This window comes from Prinia subflava, chromosome Z (assembly GCF_021018805.1).
Source record: "Prinia subflava isolate CZ2003 ecotype Zambia chromosome Z, Cam_Psub_1.2, whole genome shotgun sequence".
NCBI classification, from domain to species: domain Eukaryota; kingdom Metazoa; phylum Chordata; class Aves; order Passeriformes; family Cisticolidae; genus Prinia; species Prinia subflava.
This window is the reverse complement of record NC_086283.1, coordinates 3,315,283-3,334,377: the sequence shown is the minus strand read 5'-3', so window position 1 is coordinate 3,334,377 and position 19,095 is coordinate 3,315,283. Positions and strand designations below refer to the sequence as shown.

General features: G+C 38.0%; 1 protein-coding gene across 9 annotated transcripts in view; it reads left to right on the top strand.

The window, feature by feature from the left end:
* LOC134563799 (tripartite motif-containing protein 2) overlaps window positions 1-18,943 on the top strand; it is a 69,964-nt gene extending 51,021 nt beyond the window's left edge. For 8 of the 9 annotated variants that reach the window (XM_063422071.1, XM_063422075.1, XM_063422074.1 and 5 more), the window contains 6 exons: window positions 879-982; window positions 2,149-2,316; window positions 8,987-9,167; window positions 10,801-10,871; window positions 13,452-13,592; window positions 14,551-18,943. In XM_063422071.1, coding sequence (XP_063278141.1) covers window positions 879-982; window positions 2,149-2,316; window positions 8,987-9,167; window positions 10,801-10,871; window positions 13,452-13,592; window positions 14,551-14,703 — 818 coding nt within the window. In that variant the 3' untranslated portion in view covers window positions 14,704-18,943. The remainder of the gene's footprint in view (window positions 1-878; window positions 983-2,148; window positions 2,317-8,986; window positions 9,168-10,800; window positions 10,872-13,451; window positions 13,593-14,550) is intronic. The other variant, XM_063422076.1, reaches the window with a different exon arrangement.
* Window positions 18,944-19,095: the final 152 nt, after the last annotated feature.

Below are 19,095 nucleotides of genomic sequence, written 5' to 3'. Positions count from 1 at the left end.
GATGCCCTTTGGAATGTCTCAGAACAAACATCTAAGTTGCAAGCCACCTAAACTTCATCAACTTTTGTGAAAAAGGGACATTTCACAACTCCTTATCACCTTAAGCCACTAGATGAAAGACTTGCCAGTCTGTGTAACTCACAAGTGCATTTATCCTGGGTTAAAATGAGACTTTTGTGTGTGTATGTGGGCACTACTTTATTAGAACAATCCAAGGTCTCTCCAGAAGCACTCAGTCTCCAGGTGTTGGTCTTCATTGGCACACAAGTCTCATTCATTCAAAGCTAGTTCTTTGTGTGAATTTCCCTGCTAAGGGAAGTTTTGAAGCCTATGACTGCAAACTGTTTAGGAGGGAATAGGAAACTTCCCTGTCTTGAGATGGCTCCATCCAAAGTGACATGTTTTATCCCAACTTTGTGATTTCAGTAAGGAGACTTAGCGAAAGTTGTGTCATGTGTCCAAGTTCTTATTTAAGCCTCTCTCTGTGTTCCCATGTACTGCCCCTTTAATTGCCCTTTCAGTAGAATAAAAATCTGCAATTTAAAAAAGTCCATTACTTAAGTTAAAAACTTCCCCCATGCAAGAGGCAATTTGTGAACACTGATTTAGGAAGTCCTGAGAGGCAATTAATGTTGATGGAGGCTTGAGTGACACACATGCTGAAGAGTGAGAACAGTCCCTTAAATAAAATCCCTTCTTTTTGGTAGAATTGTGTATCTGTTACTGAAAGGGTTCTTTGAAGTTGTAGCAGTGAGAAGAACACATCAAAATAGAAATCCCCTGATTAGAAATGTAATAATTGCATGTGTTGGCATTTGGGTCCTAACTGATTAGTCCTGTCTAACCTGATTTCTTATGTGCTTTGTGTTCAATTTTAGGCACCAAAGGAAGAAACAAAGGGGAATTTACAAATCTTCAAGGTGTAGCTGCATCTACAAACGGAAAAATATTAATAGCAGACAGTAACAACCAGTGTGTGCAGGTATGAGAATATGCCACTTCCAGTGTTTTTCTCCTTGCCCCCACACCTGTGTCTTTTTTGTAGTCTCAGAAAAACACATTTTATACAATTCAGGCAGATACAGAAAATACAAGGGAAACTGAATTTACCATCCATCTTGACCTGCAGCTATCTTTTTCAGATCTATACTATATCTGGTATATAATTGGATTTTATTTCCATTCCTTATGATGTTTTGATGAAAAAATAAGTGGTGCAATAATCTGAAAAAACACCTTTTTGTAAATATGATTTTACATTGTAAATTTTATCACTCCCATGTTTTCAAAGGTAAATCTAGAGCAAGGTGCCACAAATACAATTTTTTAGGAAGTAAAAATTGAAAAATAAGCATATAGATGTCATTTTCAAGTGGCTTTTAGTCTATTTAACTGACTTCTCTTTCTGATATCAGGATCAAATCTTTTCTGTGGTAGCATCCTGACACCCATAATTCCTTGGCTTCTGTAACCTGTGTGAAAATCAAGCTGTATATTTTCCTTTGCTTGCCATGTATCCTTTTTACCATTAACAATTTGTCATCACTTTCCAGGCTGCCCATGTGGTAGCAGTGAACACGGCAGCAGCATGTGGCTTGTTCTGGCACGTGAGAACCAGCAAGCCACATGCCATGAGAACTTGTTTCCAGGCCTTTTCAAAGAGACAGAGCCAAATATTCATCAGCACCCTTACCAATTACTGCTTGGTGATTCGCAGCCCCTTCAGAGGAACTTCAGTGTCTAGTTACCTGGCTTAGGGACACAACCAGTGGACATATTCCTATGTTTTCTACAGACTTAGTGTTTGACTGTGGCTGAGTCACTCAGTGTCTCAGTTTCCTCATTTCTAGTAAGGGAATAATATTGTTCCTTCCCCTGAGAGAGATATTGTGAAGCTAATTCATTAATGTTTGTGAAGTACTTTGAGATCACTGAAGGAACAGTGCAATGAGAAGTTTATTTTTTTTAATTAGAGTCTTCTTAAATTAGATATATTGCTTTCAAATATGGACTGTGTAAAAGTGGTTCATGTTCCCAGCTTCCTTCCTGACTATAGTGTTCATTAGTGACCTGCTAAAATCTAAGCTCTAAGAAATAGGTGATGGTCATATGTGAACATAATTTTAAAAATCCTGTTTTCTATTACAGATATTTTCCAATGATGGTCAGTTCAAAAGCCGTTTTGGCATACGAGGAAGGTCTCCTGGCCAGCTGCAGCGGCCAACAGGAGTGGCTGTGCATCCCAGTGGTGACATCATTATTGCAGACTATGATAACAAATGGGTTAGCATATTCTCATCAGATGGAAAATTTAAGGTACGAGTTACTACGTGAATTCTCCTGAGCTTTCTCTGCCTTAGAAAGGAGTGCAAACAAACTAACATCGTTTTTCAAGAAACTACATAGTTTGGCTGTAGCCTAGTCTAAATTCCATTGTTCTGATGTGGAAACCCCTGACCCAGCCTCAATTAATAGGAGGAGATCACAGGAGTAATGCTAATGTTACACCAAGCAGAGACATCATGTTCTATACCGGGTACTTAGATGCCTTTCTAAAACTTATGGTCCAGGATAGCGAGTGCCAGCAAGGCTGGTTGGACTAGCTCAACAACCTTCACATCATTTGTACTCTGATTGTACAGGAGGGTGTGTGCAGATATATGTATGCACACAGACAAAACCAAAATCTTACAAGGAGTACATGAAGCTCTTCAGTGATACATGGAGGAGAAAAAGAATGTAGCAGACTGATGATGACTTCCTCTTTTATTCCATGCTTCTCAGCAAATAAAGTGTATAATCTATGTATGATCCTATTGATAATAAAAGCAAAGAAAGGTAACCCAGGGTGTTGTTTCAGTGCTACAGCATAGTGTTCTAGGTAGTATGTTGTGCACTGAAAAAACTGAAAGACACTAATGATGTTGTAGGTTTCAGATATCAGATATTCTAAGGAAAGCACACCTCATATTTTCATACCAACTCTGATCCCTTTAATGGGAATAAAGTAAGACAGAAGCTAGTACACTACATTGATGATTTCCAACCTGCAGTATTTATTTCACTTGGGTTCAGGTGCAGTTCTAGAGAAAATTAAAGGTTTCCTCTATTTGGTGCAATTCTCTGAATGTATGATGCCAAGTCTGGTGATGCACACTAGAGAGAGCCACCCGTGACAGAGGTTGGCAGTACTCACTGGTCATCGGCATAATGGACCTGCAGGGAAATTTCTACCATAGCTAGTTGGTTCTGGAGTCCCGCATCGGACAGATATGGCCTGTTTGGCTAATTTTATGGCAGCCTAGGGACCAAAAAGCTCATGTTCTTAGCTGCTCACATGTGCAGCAACAAGTGGCCTTTGTCTGAATAGTCTTTGCAAAGTGACAAATGCAAACAGGCGATTGTGCTTGTGTAGTTCTCAGTGACCTTCATCTAGAGAAACAGGTATGTATACTTTTAGAAGTATCCAGATAATGTACAAACTTCAAGCTAAAATAAAACAATACTAAAATGTAATGCAAGTGTTAAAAAAATGCAACTTATTTGCATTTGCAGAGAGAATGTGATTTTACTTGTCAAGTAATTTTGAAGATCTATAGCTGCACAAGGAAACCTTGGTTTTAGCGGAAGTCCTTAAATGAAATGAAAACGCCAAAACATACCCAAAGAAATATGTAATTTAGTTTAGAATCCAAATATTCCAAATATCCTAAGTCTGTTTTAAATAATTATTAATGTCTTTAATGGCTTGATCTGGACGCAGAACATGGAGGGCTTGTTTTCCTGCCTTCTTAAAATATGCTGTAAATACAGCATTTTGGATGGCGCCAGCTCTGGAGGAAAAAGCTTTGGAGAAGCCAGGACCTTATGTGCCATATACTACCAGCAGGGAGACAGGCACTGGAAAAAGTAATTATTAATGTAGTTCCTCTTATGTGAAGCCTAGATTTGTTTTCAGTCCATGTTTCTGTTGGATTGCAAAAATTGCAAAAGCTATGTAATACTGGTAGTGTTTGTGTGGTTAATACAAGTGAATGCATTAGACTTCATAGTTCTTGGGATTAGACTGATTAAATGAGAGATGAAACATCAGTGGTATAAAACACTGCTTTTACATTGAGTGCAATAAGCCATATTTTGAGAGGAAAAATAAATGTTTGTAGAGCTATTTTTTTTATACAGAAGGTAGGCATAAGCATATAAGTGCAGGAGCTGGGTGGAGGGCACATGGCAGAGCATGTGCACGAGCAGGAGTGAGGCAATGGGGAGCACTGGGATGGAGACACGGATGGACACTGGGCACAGGGCCATGCTGAGGAGCTGTAAGGGGAGTAGGGGGTCCTGTATTGGTGCAGCACTGGTTCAGGGCATCCTGTACTGCACAGTGTAGCTGGAGAGCTGTGCTGGGAAGGAGAGATGCAGGCAGGTAGGCACAGGGCCTGGGGGGAACTGTGGGCAGACACACACAGGGTTGGGAGGTCATGTCCACCAAGGCTGAGGCTGCGATATGGGGGACAGTCAATGCCGTGAAGGGATGGGGCTTGTATTGGGCATGGTGGTTAGGACCAGGAGTTGGACTCTATGATCCTTGTGGGTCCCTTGCAGCTCAGGATATTATTCTATTATGGGGTTAAATAAAATATATTGGAAGCATAAAGCATAGATACAACAGATCTAGCCTGTGGTAATTTGGGCAAAGCAGTGTAATTTCTGGTGTGTTGGCAGTGGTAATTCTTACAGGGGCCTTGTCAGATTAAATTGGGCAGCACTTGCTAAAATAACACACAGAGAGAAAAGGATAATGGCATTTGCTTTCAAAGGACTGTGCCTGCAAGTCATTGTGTAAAACCTCTGATGCAGGTGGCCTGCTAGTTGTTAACTCAGCAATATCAGGGGGCTGTTTTGAGCTTATCCTAACTATTTTTGGCGCTGTCCCCTTCCTTCTGTATTTACTTACACTCACTCTCGCTTAGCAGAATTTTAATAGTCATGTGAGCCATAAGGCAAATTTCCCTGGGGCCAGGCCAGGCATCTCCCTGATTACAGCACTGGACTGACTCCCCTTGGTGACCTCCACTGCCAGGCAGAAAAATGTCACCTTCCTCAGTTCTGGCAGCAACAAAGACAAGAGCTCTGTTTTCTCAAGGCTATAAAACTTAGATAAATGCAGAGACCAGCAAACTCTAATCTAAGCTGCACCAAAACATGAGCTTCTTCACATGAAAGGCTGTATTATCCTAGAAATGATAAAGATTCAGATTGGGTCTTAGGATTTGGACCTTCTGTTTCTGGCTGTGCCACAGATCTCATGGGTGACTAGTGATCTTCATTTCACTTTCCAGTGTTTTATTTTCTTCATCTGTACTAGGCAGATAACAGTGCTGGCTTCCTCTGTCAAGTACTCTGAAATTGCTAAGAAAAGAGTTGCAGCAGATACAGCACTAAGCTAAGGAGAGAGGACATGGTGAAGCAGCTGTGCCAGGTCCTCACCAGTGTGGTGTTCAAACCTAGCAAAGGAAGTGGACCACAGAGCCAAGAGAATGATCCCTGTTCCTCTGAGAAGAGAACTGTTTTCCTTCTAGTCTTGAGGAGCTATATATAAGATGACCAGCTTGTTATCAACCAAACAGGGCTCAGCATGCCAAGATCAAGTTTAGATAAGTGGAAAAAGATTAAAGGAAACATTTTATATGTCAGACTTCTTCCTTTTCTCATTAGCAGAATTAAGGAAAGAGCTGTCTGAAGCTCATTACATGTTCTGATGGGAGCAGGTAGTGTAGTTAAATGGTCACAGTTGAATTGACAGCCACATGAATGATAAACCCACTTATTGTGTGATATTGGAATGTGTGACAAAGCTGTATCTCCTTATTAGAGAAGTTCTCAAACAGGAAAAGATGGTTTCTTGAATGTTTGTAATTATTCCTTGACAATCTTGAACCTTTCACACAGCAACAAGATTGGTAAAGTTAAACTTGGCCCTGACATGCTTACTTCTACAGTGGAAAAGTTTTCATTAATTTTTATTAAAATAGGCTAGCTGATTATTTTTACCTCTAGGAATATCCCACAGTATTTTCCAGCCTGGTAGGGTGACTTTATAAATACATGTTTGAAAACCGGTCTAAATTCCTAAGAGCCTATAAAATAAGAGACATCATGTCCCTGACTGAATTGAATTAAACACATTATTTGTATTAAGGGTTTACATGATTCATTGTACTGTGTTCATTTCTAATGGAAAAAAGCCTGAAAATACTTCCATTCATACAATTAACGGGAGTGACTGAGTTTCATAATGTTCTGTTTTAAATAATCAAACCTATAATTCTAAGAAACTTTCTGAAATAAAAATATACAAAGAATATGTTTAGCCAGATCCAGTAATATGTCATCAGCATATTTTGACCTAAACTGGGAACAGATTTTTAGTAAAAAGCATTGCAAACTCTAGCAACTCTTGTTGCTTGCAAATTATATTTAAACCTGGCCCAAGAATAGTGATTTTTATTACCCTTCTCAGCACTGAGTGCCCATTAATGTAGTATGTGATTTATTTGTTATATTTTTCCATATGTGTTTATGTGGGCAGGAAGACACAGTACTCATGAGTCTGAGTCATTTTCCATAGGAATCCTGGAGAGATGGGAAGGAGGTGGTGCAATGCTCAAGCAGACAACCATGCTGGCATCCAAAAGGAAAGAGGGGAATATGATTTAATTACCCCAAAGGAAATACATCTACAGATTTGCATTTGATTTATGGTTTTGCTGCTTTGGTGTTATGCAAAGTGAATACATTTTGTAGGTCTGGTGATATCTTCCCCCTGGTGAACACAAAATAATTTTTAATAATTTTTCTTTGGGATATGGTTCAATTTGGTAGATTTTGCCTAAATATTTTGGCAGTTTATAACAGTATATGTACATGAACATAAAACTGACACAATATCATTGCATGTTGGCTAAGTCTTGAAGCAGCAAGATTTACTCCCTGGAATTTTCTTTACTGGCAACTGAAAAAGGTTCTGTAGTGGCTTAGTACAGCCATCCTCAGGGAACCCAGGTGGCTTTATTTTAGGATTGTTCCTATTTTTCACTTGCAACCCCGCCTATGAGAATGTACTCTGAAATAGGAACATGGGACTTAATAAGAGTAGGAGAGCTTCTTCTGTTTGCTTTGAAAACATCAGCTACCTGAGAAAAATGAGTTGAACAATGGATTTTCTCAATGCCTTGTAATCTGTCCCACTGCTACTCACCAGTTTCAGGACGGAGGGGAGAGGGACAGAGAAGTCTGAAGTAGATGTGGTGGAAACCCCCACATCTGTGGGAACATGGTTTAATGGTAAACATGACAGTGTTAGGGCTCAATCCTAGTTAATGCTTGGACTCAATCCTAGAGATCTTTTCCAGCCGAAATGATTCTATCAGTCTCAGTATTGCTTTTTCTATGGAGTGATCTGTCTCACTCTGCAAAGGCAATGAGGTGAAAGATGGCCTTGTTTCATAAATAAGATGAATACTTTAGTATATATTTCATTTAAATTCCAATGCAAACAGAAAAGCGTGTTCTTAGCCAAGATATGAACCTCAGTTTGTAGGATGCGTGTCTCACAAATTACTGTAGTATCTGAAAGTTCTGGAATCCATATTTCAACACAGCCTCTTTGGTGGATTGTCTGTCTAGTACAGACATCTGAAAGCAGCCTGAATAAGTGCTTTCAAATCTGTCCATCATTTTTAAAAAAGTCTAAAAAGCAGGATGCAAGTTGCTCCATTCTAATGCAAACAATTGCATATTTATTATCTTTTTTAACTGAAAGGTCAAAACTCAACTGATTTTATGTAGATTAAAACAGTTTCTAGAATCTCAGCCTAAAATGATGAAAAATGTGGAATGGATTGTGAGGTGATCTTGGAGTCTTCTTGGGTATATGCCCAGGTAGTTAATGGATTCTTTGAAAGCTTGGTCTCCATTTCTGCTTGCTCTGTTGCTTAGATCATTTTTTAAGAAACCTTTTTTTTTAAACCTACTAGAGCATACTTCTGACATTTTTGGATTTGACAGCTCTCTAGCCTTTCCAAATAATTTAAGGTTGTGAGATCCATCTTATCTCCACTGAATGGTTTTCCAGTGAAATACTGTATACAATTCCCCTCCTGTTGCTGATTATGTCAGCAGATGGTTTTGGTAGTCACAAGACCTATTTAAAGTTATGGAAATAATTTTATTTACCTATGACAGGAACAAGTTTTGATTTGTTTAGTGTTTCAAAGATTGCTTCATTTGCTGTTTGGCAACATGATCCTCTCCCCTTTGCAGTTTTCAGCTGACACTTCATGTGTCTAAGCAACAAGTGAAGCAATCTCGTGTGGAATCTGGTGGAAGATACAGAGGTTAGCCTGAGCCTTTTAGCTCTGCTCAAATTCTTTCCATGAGCACTCAGAAGGTGCTGGTGTCTCACTAACCCAGGAAAGGCAACAGAGGGCATCCCAACCTCCATTCCACCCAGGCCTGATGCTTCAAGAACTCTGACTCCTTAGATGCAGGCAGTGATAAAGATGTCTTCCTATCCATCAGGGTTGTTTTGGACTCAGGAACAGCACGCAGTAGGAGACAAAAGTCCTTTCTGCTCGTCTGCCTTTACTGCTGGTATCCTAATGCTGGATGTACAGACATTTCTGACAGGTTTATCAAGTCACATAAATCTGATAACTGAATTTCTTATGAATTGTGTATTTGGACTCAGTTGCTGAGGTGGCAGATTTTTCAGTCTAGAAAAGACATACAGAAAGCAGACTTTATATTCAGCTGAAGAAAAAATTATGAAGTACATGCTAAGAGCAGATAAAAACTATCACTTTCAGCTTTTGATGAAAACAAAGCCTCTCCATTGTGCTCTGTGCCTGGAATACAATCTTTAAACTGTACTAACTAATTTCTGTCACGCCAACATTTTCCTGTTTTGTGTTTTCCCTTATAGGCCAAAATTGGGTCTGGAAAGCTCATGGGCCCTAAAGGTGTTTCAGTGGATCGTAATGGACACATCATTGTAGTGGACAATAAAGCATGCTGTGTCTTCATCTTCCAGCCAAATGGGAAAATAGTCACCAGGTTTGGAAGTCGAGGAAATGGTGACAAGCAGTTTGCAGGTACACTTGATGGTAATATGTAAATCCCCTTTTCTTGCCTCTTCTGCTCACATTTGCATGATGTTTGAGCATGTTGAAGATGCTGTATCCTCCTACTTTATCCTTGGGGGAAGAAGTTCTACTAGACATAGGACTTCTATTTGCTTGATTGATCAGGCAGACTGCAACATCTGTTCTGCAAATGTAACTGTAACCAGATTGTTTCATCTAGCTCCTTATGCCTGGAAGCATTTCAGTTCAGTGACCCAATAAAGACTGATTTTGACTACAATTTTATAAGTCCTTTGTAACTGGCACACTAAGCTGTTCACCACAGTCAGTGTAGATGCTGTGCTTTGTGTTTCCAGTCATCAGATACCCAAACCCCAATGCCTAAGTGGTATCTCTTGAAAATGAGTGTAATGGGGTAGTGTTAAGATTGAGATCAGGAAGGCAGAGTTATGGAACAGCCAATCTAAGTTTGGGGAAATTGCCATTTGTACTCAACTGACTGCTTGCACATGCTGTCTTTCAAGTAGAACATGCAGTTAGGTTTTAAAAAACAACCCCACTGATATATTTTAAGTGAATAGCTGTTCTTTCAAAATTTGAAATTAAGATGCCAAACTGGGTATCCAGGTAATTTTACAAGTGTTGGGCCATTTTTAGTATGTAGTTGTTTTGACTGGTTCACAGTGAAAAAGAGGAATAGCATCAATGAGTTTTTATCCTGAAATCTCTTGCAATGTCTTATGGCATAATATATATAATTTGTGAGAGCTTGGGCTCTAACACAGCTACATTTTCTGAGTATCTCAGTCTCTTTTCATTTGAAAATTTGGAAAAACACCTCCTAAAAATAAGTAGGCAAATACTTCCTAACAGTGCATTTGAGAAATATATTACCTCTTCCTGCTGTTAGGCTACAGAAAACAGGTAAATTGTCAATACTCAAATGTTTTCAATATAAAATTTTTCACTTTTTTAATATCACCCTGATATACTGTGAAAATTGAAACTGAGTTCTGTTTCTATTCAATAACTCAAAATAGCAACAAGTGTTTTAATTCAGGTACTTGCCTGTTTTCAAGCTACCATTTGTTCTTTACTGAAATTTGCACACATATTTCAATACACAATGTAAAGCAAAAAATGCCCTTATTTTCCCTGACAGTGGTCTTCAAAGTAACTTTTTAATCTATCCTAAAACTTTTTAGCTCACTTGCTTGTAGATGTGAGCATATAGAGCATAAAATATTTCAATTAAGAATTTACAGGAACATTTTTGATAACAATTATCAGTGTATACACAATTTTATGATTAAGTGCTACATGTTTTGTCTTGTTAATAAGCCCATAAATCTCTGCATAGTCATATGTATACAAGAGAGAGAGAAATCAACAATGCTTATTGGTAACAATAGCTGACAACTGGTTGAAAAAGACATATATTTGTGTTTACAAAAAGCATGCTGAGCTTGTTAAAAAAAAAATAAGTAAAATTACTCTTAACTTGAAATTGGTATTCCCACTTGGACTACTATTGCTCAGAAGCCAAACATAATATGCTAGCAGGTTGATTTTTTTTTATTATTATTTAACCATACTTTTAATATTAATGGTGTTATTATTTTCTTTCTCTTCTTCTTCTTTTTCTGCATTGCAGGTCCTCATTTTGCAGCTGTAAACAGCAACAATGAAATTATCATCACAGATTTTCATAACCATTCCGTCAAGGTACTGTCAATAAATGGCAACTTGGAAAATTGCCATTTTCATTCTATTATGATACTTTCTTGGGGAAAATAATGTTTTTTTAAAACCAAAGACATCACACTCCAAATATGAGCTCTACTGTAAGAACAGCACTTTCAGAGAACTTTGCATGCAGTGCATCGCTGAGTGAAGATACAGTCCATTGTCTTTGGTGTCAGTATAATAGTCTCTAATTCAATTGCTTATACGTAAGTTGTATCCAAAATAAATAATTTAAACTTTACTTATTTTTAGTAGCCCTCTGCCAAGCCCATTCTTGACCCTGTATTCTATCTTCTTTTAAAAGTCTGGGGTTTGAGTTTCCTAGTAAAAGCTTTCCTTATAACAAAGTAAAAATGCATGACAATCTTTAAATTCCATACGTATAACCTTTAAGATTACTGGATCCATTTGACAGCCTGATTCTCTTAAAACCCATGTAGCTATTGGTGTTCATTCAGTGCCTCCTGCACTGGGCAGAACTGACCACTAGTCCTTACACCCATGGGAAGTCCTGACTCACAGCCTGTTAAAGTCATGGTATGATAGGAAGTTTATTTGTTTATCCCAGTAACAAACTAAACAAAGGAAACATGCTGAGTTGTGTTGGCAAATGTCTGTGAAAGAGATACAGGCCATTTCAGAAATGCCTCACCTGTGTGTGTTTGTTCTCAGGCATTTGGCATTCCCTTTCCTACACTTCCTGTGTGTGCTCTTGTGCCCTCCCTCTACAGGAGGCAGCAGCAGGAGGACAGAGGCAGGATGCTGTTTTACCTTGGGTTCTCAGGACGTGTAGGTCAGTCCCACAAAAAAACAAAATAAAATCCCTGGCATTTCACTTAATGCCTATTTTGACCGAACACAAAGGTGAACCCTCAGTGGAGTTCTTCACTGCTGAACCCTCAGTGGAGTTCTTCACTGCTTTTGATGGAAAAAATAGGGTTTATATATTCACCTGAAATAGGAAGCATATGCCTGAGCATAGACACCTTTGTGTCCTGAGCAGTGCTGAATCACCTAGCTATGGAATAGCAACCTTGCTTGCATATCCTTTTGGAATTGGTGAGGAAGTAGTTAGTGGTTGGGATTACAACACAGAAACCAAGACTGCTGCAGGAGCCCTGAAGCAGCAGGAGGCCTATGACTCTGTAAATTGCCTCTCCACAAGCAAGGTTTGCCTGGTAATAGGAATGCTGGAGAGGTGGAACAGTAAGGGGCAAACTGAAATGAAAAAAAAACCAAGTGAAGAAATGTAAGCGTGGCATCCTAGAGGGTATATAATTGCTACATTTCTAATGAGACCAGAGTGTCCCATCTGTGTCTGGTGTGACTCAACTAGATACAAATGTTACAATTTGGTACTAACTGGAAAAGATTCTTATTTCTGTAGTGTTCTCTAAATTGCTGCATATAACTGTTGACACTCTGGAGAGTTTATAATCTGAGACCCGAGAGTACAACTTCTTTTAAATCATAAACTAGTTTATAAATAACCAAATAAATTAATTTCACTCTTACGAGTCCCAAAGCTGCTTCCTGCTTCCAGTGTCTTGAATTAAACAAGCTCACTCAGCAACATTTTTCTTTTCTTTTCACTCCCATTAGCCTTCAAGGATGTTCTTTCCCTCAGACGTCTTTTATGGAAAATCCTGCGCAATGCAGGCTTCTCTCTCATTCAGCTCAGGGAGAAAGCAATATATCTTTGTCTGTTTTTTTCATTAGTCGGCTTTTTTATTATTATTTTCTTTAATCATCTGAGGCATGAAATTGGTACCTCATTAATTTCCTTCCCCAAATGTTTTTCTCTGTTCACTGTGGGTGTTCGAGAACACAATAATTTCCTGACATCTTCCACCTTATCAGCACTTCAGTTTGCACTTGGAACTTGTCATTTTGCATTTTCTTGTGCAAGCCACAGTCAGTCTCTAAGAACACTGTTGGATCTTATACTGTAGCTGAGCCTGGGTCCAAGATGGACCAAAGTGTTTTAGAGATGGCTGTGGTACTATGTGAATGACATATTTTGTATCTTGTTTGGTCCCAGTGGTGCATCCAGGTCACAGACAGAATGGTCATTGATCAGCTCCATCCTTCTGCTGTCTAAACATGTTACCATCACAGAGAACTCAGTTGCTGAACTGTCTACAGAGAGCAGCATGCCATGATTTGCAATGTGTGTTAGATTATGGAAGCAGAGAGGAAAGCATCTGCTCCATTGTGTTTTAGTTCCACAGAGAACCCAGTGCTGTATCTGCATTCAGCTCTTTTCAGTTCAAGATGCACATGCTGCAGAAGGGTTCTGGGGCTCTTCGCCTCCGTGTCTGAGATGAATCAGATCTTCAGTGAGAAGGGAAACACTCTATGGTGTAATGGAGTGAAGGGCGAGATGGGCACCTTTTCTCCCATCTTGTATGTGTGTGTGTGTGTGTGTGTTGGGGCCGTGTTTTCCTGGGAACTCTTCAATTCCTCCTGTAATTAGCAGGTGAACTGGTAGTACTAGATTACTAATATTTGATGCCATGCCATATTTAGGTTGTTGTTTTTATCTGTTTTTAAATACAGGTATTTAACCAGGAGGGAGAATTCATGCTGAAGTTTGGATCAAATGGAGAAGGAAATGGGCAATTTAACGCACCAACTGGAGTAGCAGTAGATTCTAATGGAAATATTATCGTAGCAGACTGGGGAAACAGCCGAATACAGGTAGAGATTTCTCTACTTCAAAGGTGCTTGATTAAAAAAATGAATGAATTGGTAACTTTGGCCTTCAGACTGCTCAAGAAACACCATCAGCATTAGAAATGGTACAGTTTCTCACACCATCCTTTATATGTATCATTGTCCACCTTCAGACCTGGTGGTGTCACATTGTCAGCTTTTCAGGTGGCTGCTGGCAGCTCTGATGGCCACTGTGACCAAGGATTTTTGCACCAAGTAGTTCCCCAAAAGTTACTTGATGACTTATGAGATTTACAAGCATTGCTGAGATGATAGTCATTTATAATCACCGTAACAGAAGATCAGAGACATAGTGGAAAATATGGAAAAGCAAATGACCCAAGGTGAATGCAGCAGATTTTTATCATCCTTTTTAAATGTTGAGAAATTATTCTGCTTTCAAATTATGAGAGTTGCACTCTTTTTATCTGTTAAGTGCTAATTACAAGATCTTCTTGTTTTCCAAAGAATACTTAATAAATAAGTGTATGTATTATTTCTACTGAATATAAAACTGAGGGAGCTGCTTATGAGTTGTTCTCAGGAAGCACTGTCAACAGGTTCCTGATTTTCTCTGTGTGGGAACCTAAGAATCAGGCTACAACAGTGATATTTGTTAGGAAAACAGGGTGTTGGTTGAGTTCCCAGTTAAGTTTGATTTATTGTAGTTGACTATTTTTAGAACAAGGAACAGCTGAGGTTCGTGTGTTAATTCTTGCCAAAGATCCTGGCAGCTATAATTAGTTCTTTCTAATAAGAACATGCATCTGTATATAAACCTGCATATTATGAGATAACAGAACAGATTCTGCCCTTGTTTATTCTATTGTATGTCAACTGTTTCAGAAATGAGAAGTAGAACAGTATAACTGAGAGCAGACTTGTGTCCACTGCTTTCCTTTTTAATTCATAACATTTATTCTGTGCTTTCTCACCCTCCAAGGTTTTTGATGGAAGCGGATCATTTTTATCCTACATTAACACCTCTGCTGACCCACTTTACGGTCCCCAAGGTCTGGCTCTTACTTCAGACGGCCACGTTGTAGTTGCAGACTCTGGAAATCACTGCTTCAAGGTCTATCGATACTTACAGTAGCAATGAGCTCTGGAGCTGGATAATCACCCATCCTTACAAAGAGACTCATCCTAGAGATCCAGTGCAGGATATCCTCTACTTTGTTTTCATTTTTAATAACAAAGGAGTCTCTTATGGACTTCTTGTGATAATTTCCAAGCTTACCTTGTTTACATAGGACTTGCACCTCTTATGTTTCTCACTGATCTTTTTGTTGTGTTAATAAAAAAAAATCCTTTGTAACTGAATTCATATAGACAATGTGATATTACACACAAACTACAACCTATGAAACTGGAATTAACTAATAAGGCAAAAATGAGAAAAGTTTGGGAAAAGTCCCCAAAGCTTTTTGATGACTGCAAAGGATAGCTCCTGCTCAGAGCTTCCAAAATTAAATAACCAACTTCCTGGGTTTTTTAACCCAGAGGTGATCCTGGGGATCTTCTAGATCTCATTATCATGGTAGGTATTACACTTTTAACCTTCTTCACTCTTACTGTGTATAACAAGTAGGTCATTTTAGTATAAGGTTAAGTCTCACAAAATCCATCTAGCTCTAACCGTTAGACCTAACACAGCTCAGTGTTTAGCACTATGAGAATCAATGCAAATTCCCTACTCATGTGGAATTAATGAAGGATTGTTTTGTGCGGCCGTTTTTCACTCTTCCTCTTGCTCAATGTGCAGGAAGGAGTTTGCAGAGACCTGACATTTCTAAAGCTCTGGAAAAACTTAATTGTAGCGATACATTAGTGGGAGCAGAATTTCTGTATAACCACAGACCTTTTGACACCAAACTAGTTCATTAGGATCAGGATTATTACAATGTCAAGTCAATTAACCTCATGTGTGCCACTCTTTCGTACATGTTCATTGCCATGTTTCCTTACGGCAACTCATTGTATTAACCTGTAAAATAAAATGCAGCTTCACACAGGACAGAAAGCCAGAGAAGTACCCCTATGGAGGACCTACAATATACAACCAAAGGAACTGTGGTAAACAGAGGTTGTATAGGAAAGCCAAGGGTTACCAAAGCTATTTGTTTTTATGTGAGAAAAAATACGTTACAAATAAAAATGAATTTGAACCAATTCCTGAAGTCCGTCATCAAAGGGAATTTTGTTAGAGGACAAAATAACGACTGTGAGATTTGTTCTGATTTGTTTGTATGTATGTATGTATGACTGATTGACATAAAAATAAAAAAAAGTAAACGTGGGTTATTTTACCAAACTGGAATGTATGTATGATATTTGATAATGGCAGTACTCTGAAAAATGACCTTTCTCCCTCTGCCAGATCCCTCTACTGTGTTCTTTGTTAAAGTATTAATTTAACTGGAAATGCTTACAGGCATGGTTCTGTTTTTAATGTTCGGTTTGTTGGGGATTTTTTAAGTATAAACTTGTCCTTTCTAAAGTAGCATTGGCTTTATTCTTATTTCTATATCCAGTGGTCAAAGGCTGAATTGCTACTGTAGCCTGATAGAGATAGAGTGTTGCTCCCTTTTAAGTGTTGTTTGAGGAGCTGTGAGCTTGCTGCCAATGCCTACAATAGCGTGGGAAGTGCTGTCTTTCTTTTCTTATTTTTAGGACCTTGAAACAAAAGGGTATTGGGCCAGAAACAAGGGAGTATTTTAAGCATGTTTGTAAAATGGAAAGAAATCTTTGATAAAATTTCTTGTTATAAGTATTTGTCTTATTTCTAAAACGTTAAGGTGGTTGTTTCCATGAATTTGAGAAAAACGAATGGTTTTTTTGTAAAGTTTTATTTGACTTGTAAAATGCAGACCCCAGAGGTCTTAAATGGGGATTTGTCTGGTTTTTAATTACTGTTTCCTAAAGATATTTCCTCTTCTTTCCTTTGTTTATTTTTTGCACATAGAACCAATTTAAAATTTCTTGTGCAAATATGTTTCCTTATTTCATTGGAATAAATACTTTGTGCATGAAGCTTAAGGACTGTATAACAAAGCTAAGAAACTGGTGGTAACATTTATGAATATTAAAACTCAAGTTTGTTATTACTAAGAGAACAAAATATTGTCTGCTTGAACTGAGTTTGTCCTAAAATTCTGAAGATGGTATCTCAGTCATTACAAATAAACTGTCCTATCAAAATGTAACAAAGCTGTAGATCAAATTGTCATTCTAAGTGTCCTTATAACACTATCTGACATTGGAAGACCCATAAATGGCACATCAATGAAGAAAAGGCATTTGAAATTTATTTAGTAACAAAGAGAAGGGGTTGCACAGATTGAGATAAAAATTTAAAAAAAATGTGCTGTGGCTGTCAGTTATCATATTTAGTTCCAAATATGGATTTTTAGAATACAATTTTACTAAGCTTGCATGTTTACACCTCAGAAAATACTGCCAAATCCTTTGTTGTCAGGAACTTTGAGAGGCATGAAAATCAGATCCTAACCCATATATTAAAAAAGATACTTAAGACTGTGGTATTTCATGTATACATTTCTTTTCAAAAGCTTTTCAGTGCTTTGGTCCAGCATTTTTACCAGGATTTTAGATAATTCTTGTGAACCTAGTGCATCCTGATGAAAAAGTGAATTCTGCACAAAACCCCCTTGCAAACCAGCTCAAAGCTATTAGTTTTGTGGATTTTTTCTTAAAATTGAGTAGTCTTTTGCGTTTTCAGACATTATCAGCAGAGCAGCACCTAAAAAATGTCACTAATTTGAAGTTACTTCTGATAGTAAATGCTGTCAACTTCAATTTCAAATTTAGTGGTATAGGGCATTCCCTTCCAAGGTCTGACCTTATCTGCCTGGCACTGGGAAACTGAGAAATACATTGCTTTTATGGTGTGCTTTTGAAGCCAACTTCACTAAAAGGCTTGGTTTACAAACCTTACAAAGAGCAACCAAAGCAGAAATTTTGCACTTAAAAGCTGGCAGACTTTTTTTCTCATCTAATTAAGGGAAGGTTATAATTGCACTAGGTGATTTGCTGAGTTGTTAGCATTTATTAAAGGCTTTATAGGCACACTGCTGCCAGATTCCAGGTAACCAAATGTCCTCTTGACTTCCTGGAATGCTAATTGACTAGTAGCACAGCATGAATGGTGAAAGTATGTGCTTCATTTAACTAATCTTCAACTCAAAAGTAATCTCTAAAGGTTATTAGATCTTGTGTCATATGGAGCATTTTAGGACAAACTAGCCAACTGTATTTCCATTTTTTTTTTGTGAACAGAATAAAAAGATCTGTTCAGATAAGTCCAATACAAACAATAGGAGAGTTTTACATAGGCTAAACCAGCACCAATATATTGAAAAAGAAAAGGAGAATTATTTAGGCAAGTATTTGCTTCATGAAGATGGACTGTTATTTACTAGTAAATGCTCATCTGTTCTGTAAAAGCTAGATGGCTTTTGATTTTATGTCAATATTTTTTATAATAAGGATCTAGTGTTGCCATAATAAGAATTATAAGTGCCCAGTATGTTGTGTTTGCTGTAAAGAAATGACTTTCAGTTGGGGGAGACAGCTTGTTATGAAATCATGATGTAAAGTCAAACTTTTCTTCAAGAATTGTGAACAGTGATTATTTGACCTGTTTGTGGAAAGTATACAAAAGGTATTTGTGCTACAGAGTGGAAAGGTTCGTAACAGGTCATTTTATTTCTGATGAATGTACAGCACTTCAGTTGATTTTTGAGCAACACAGCCTTAACCCTGACACTTCTACTTTGGCTTTATGACATGGGAGTGTTCCCTAAGTTGCATAGTGTATGGCAGCAGCCCCTGATAGAAATCTCTACCAGTTGATATGCTGCAGCTTTCCAATTCTAGGAGTGTTTCCAGTTCTTTTTTTTCATGGTTTTTTTAAAGTTTTTGTACATTCCATCTTTGTCGGTATAGGTTTTGTGTATATATAAGCCTTGCACGCTCTTGAAACTCATAATGAAATATTATTCTCACTTGTTTGTGTTTTTTTTTTTTTGTCAATGACACTGTTTTGTTTTTTTAAATCCCTATGAGGCTAAATACAGACTTTTTCTCCTTAAGGTCAAGGATGAAAGATGCACTTCAAAGTGTTTGCGTGTGTGTGCGTGTGCGCGCGCGTGTGTGTGTAGTTTTAGCTTCCTGTGTGCCATGGTATTCATAATGCTTTAGCTGACAAAAAAAGTTACTCTGTCTTGGAAATGTAGGAAAACCGGAGTCAAATGTGTACCTTTACCACGCACAAGAATTTCAAATAATAAAAATAAAGCTTGTTTCCTCTGTTATTTTCATGGTTGAGGATTTATTTTTCATATGTTTCATACACACTGTGCCTAAAAGTAATAACCATAATAAAGTAACCCCATAATATAGGAAGACAAATAATTTTTTCCAGTTTTCTTCCCTGACGTCATAGCTCACAAGCCCAGGAAAGTGT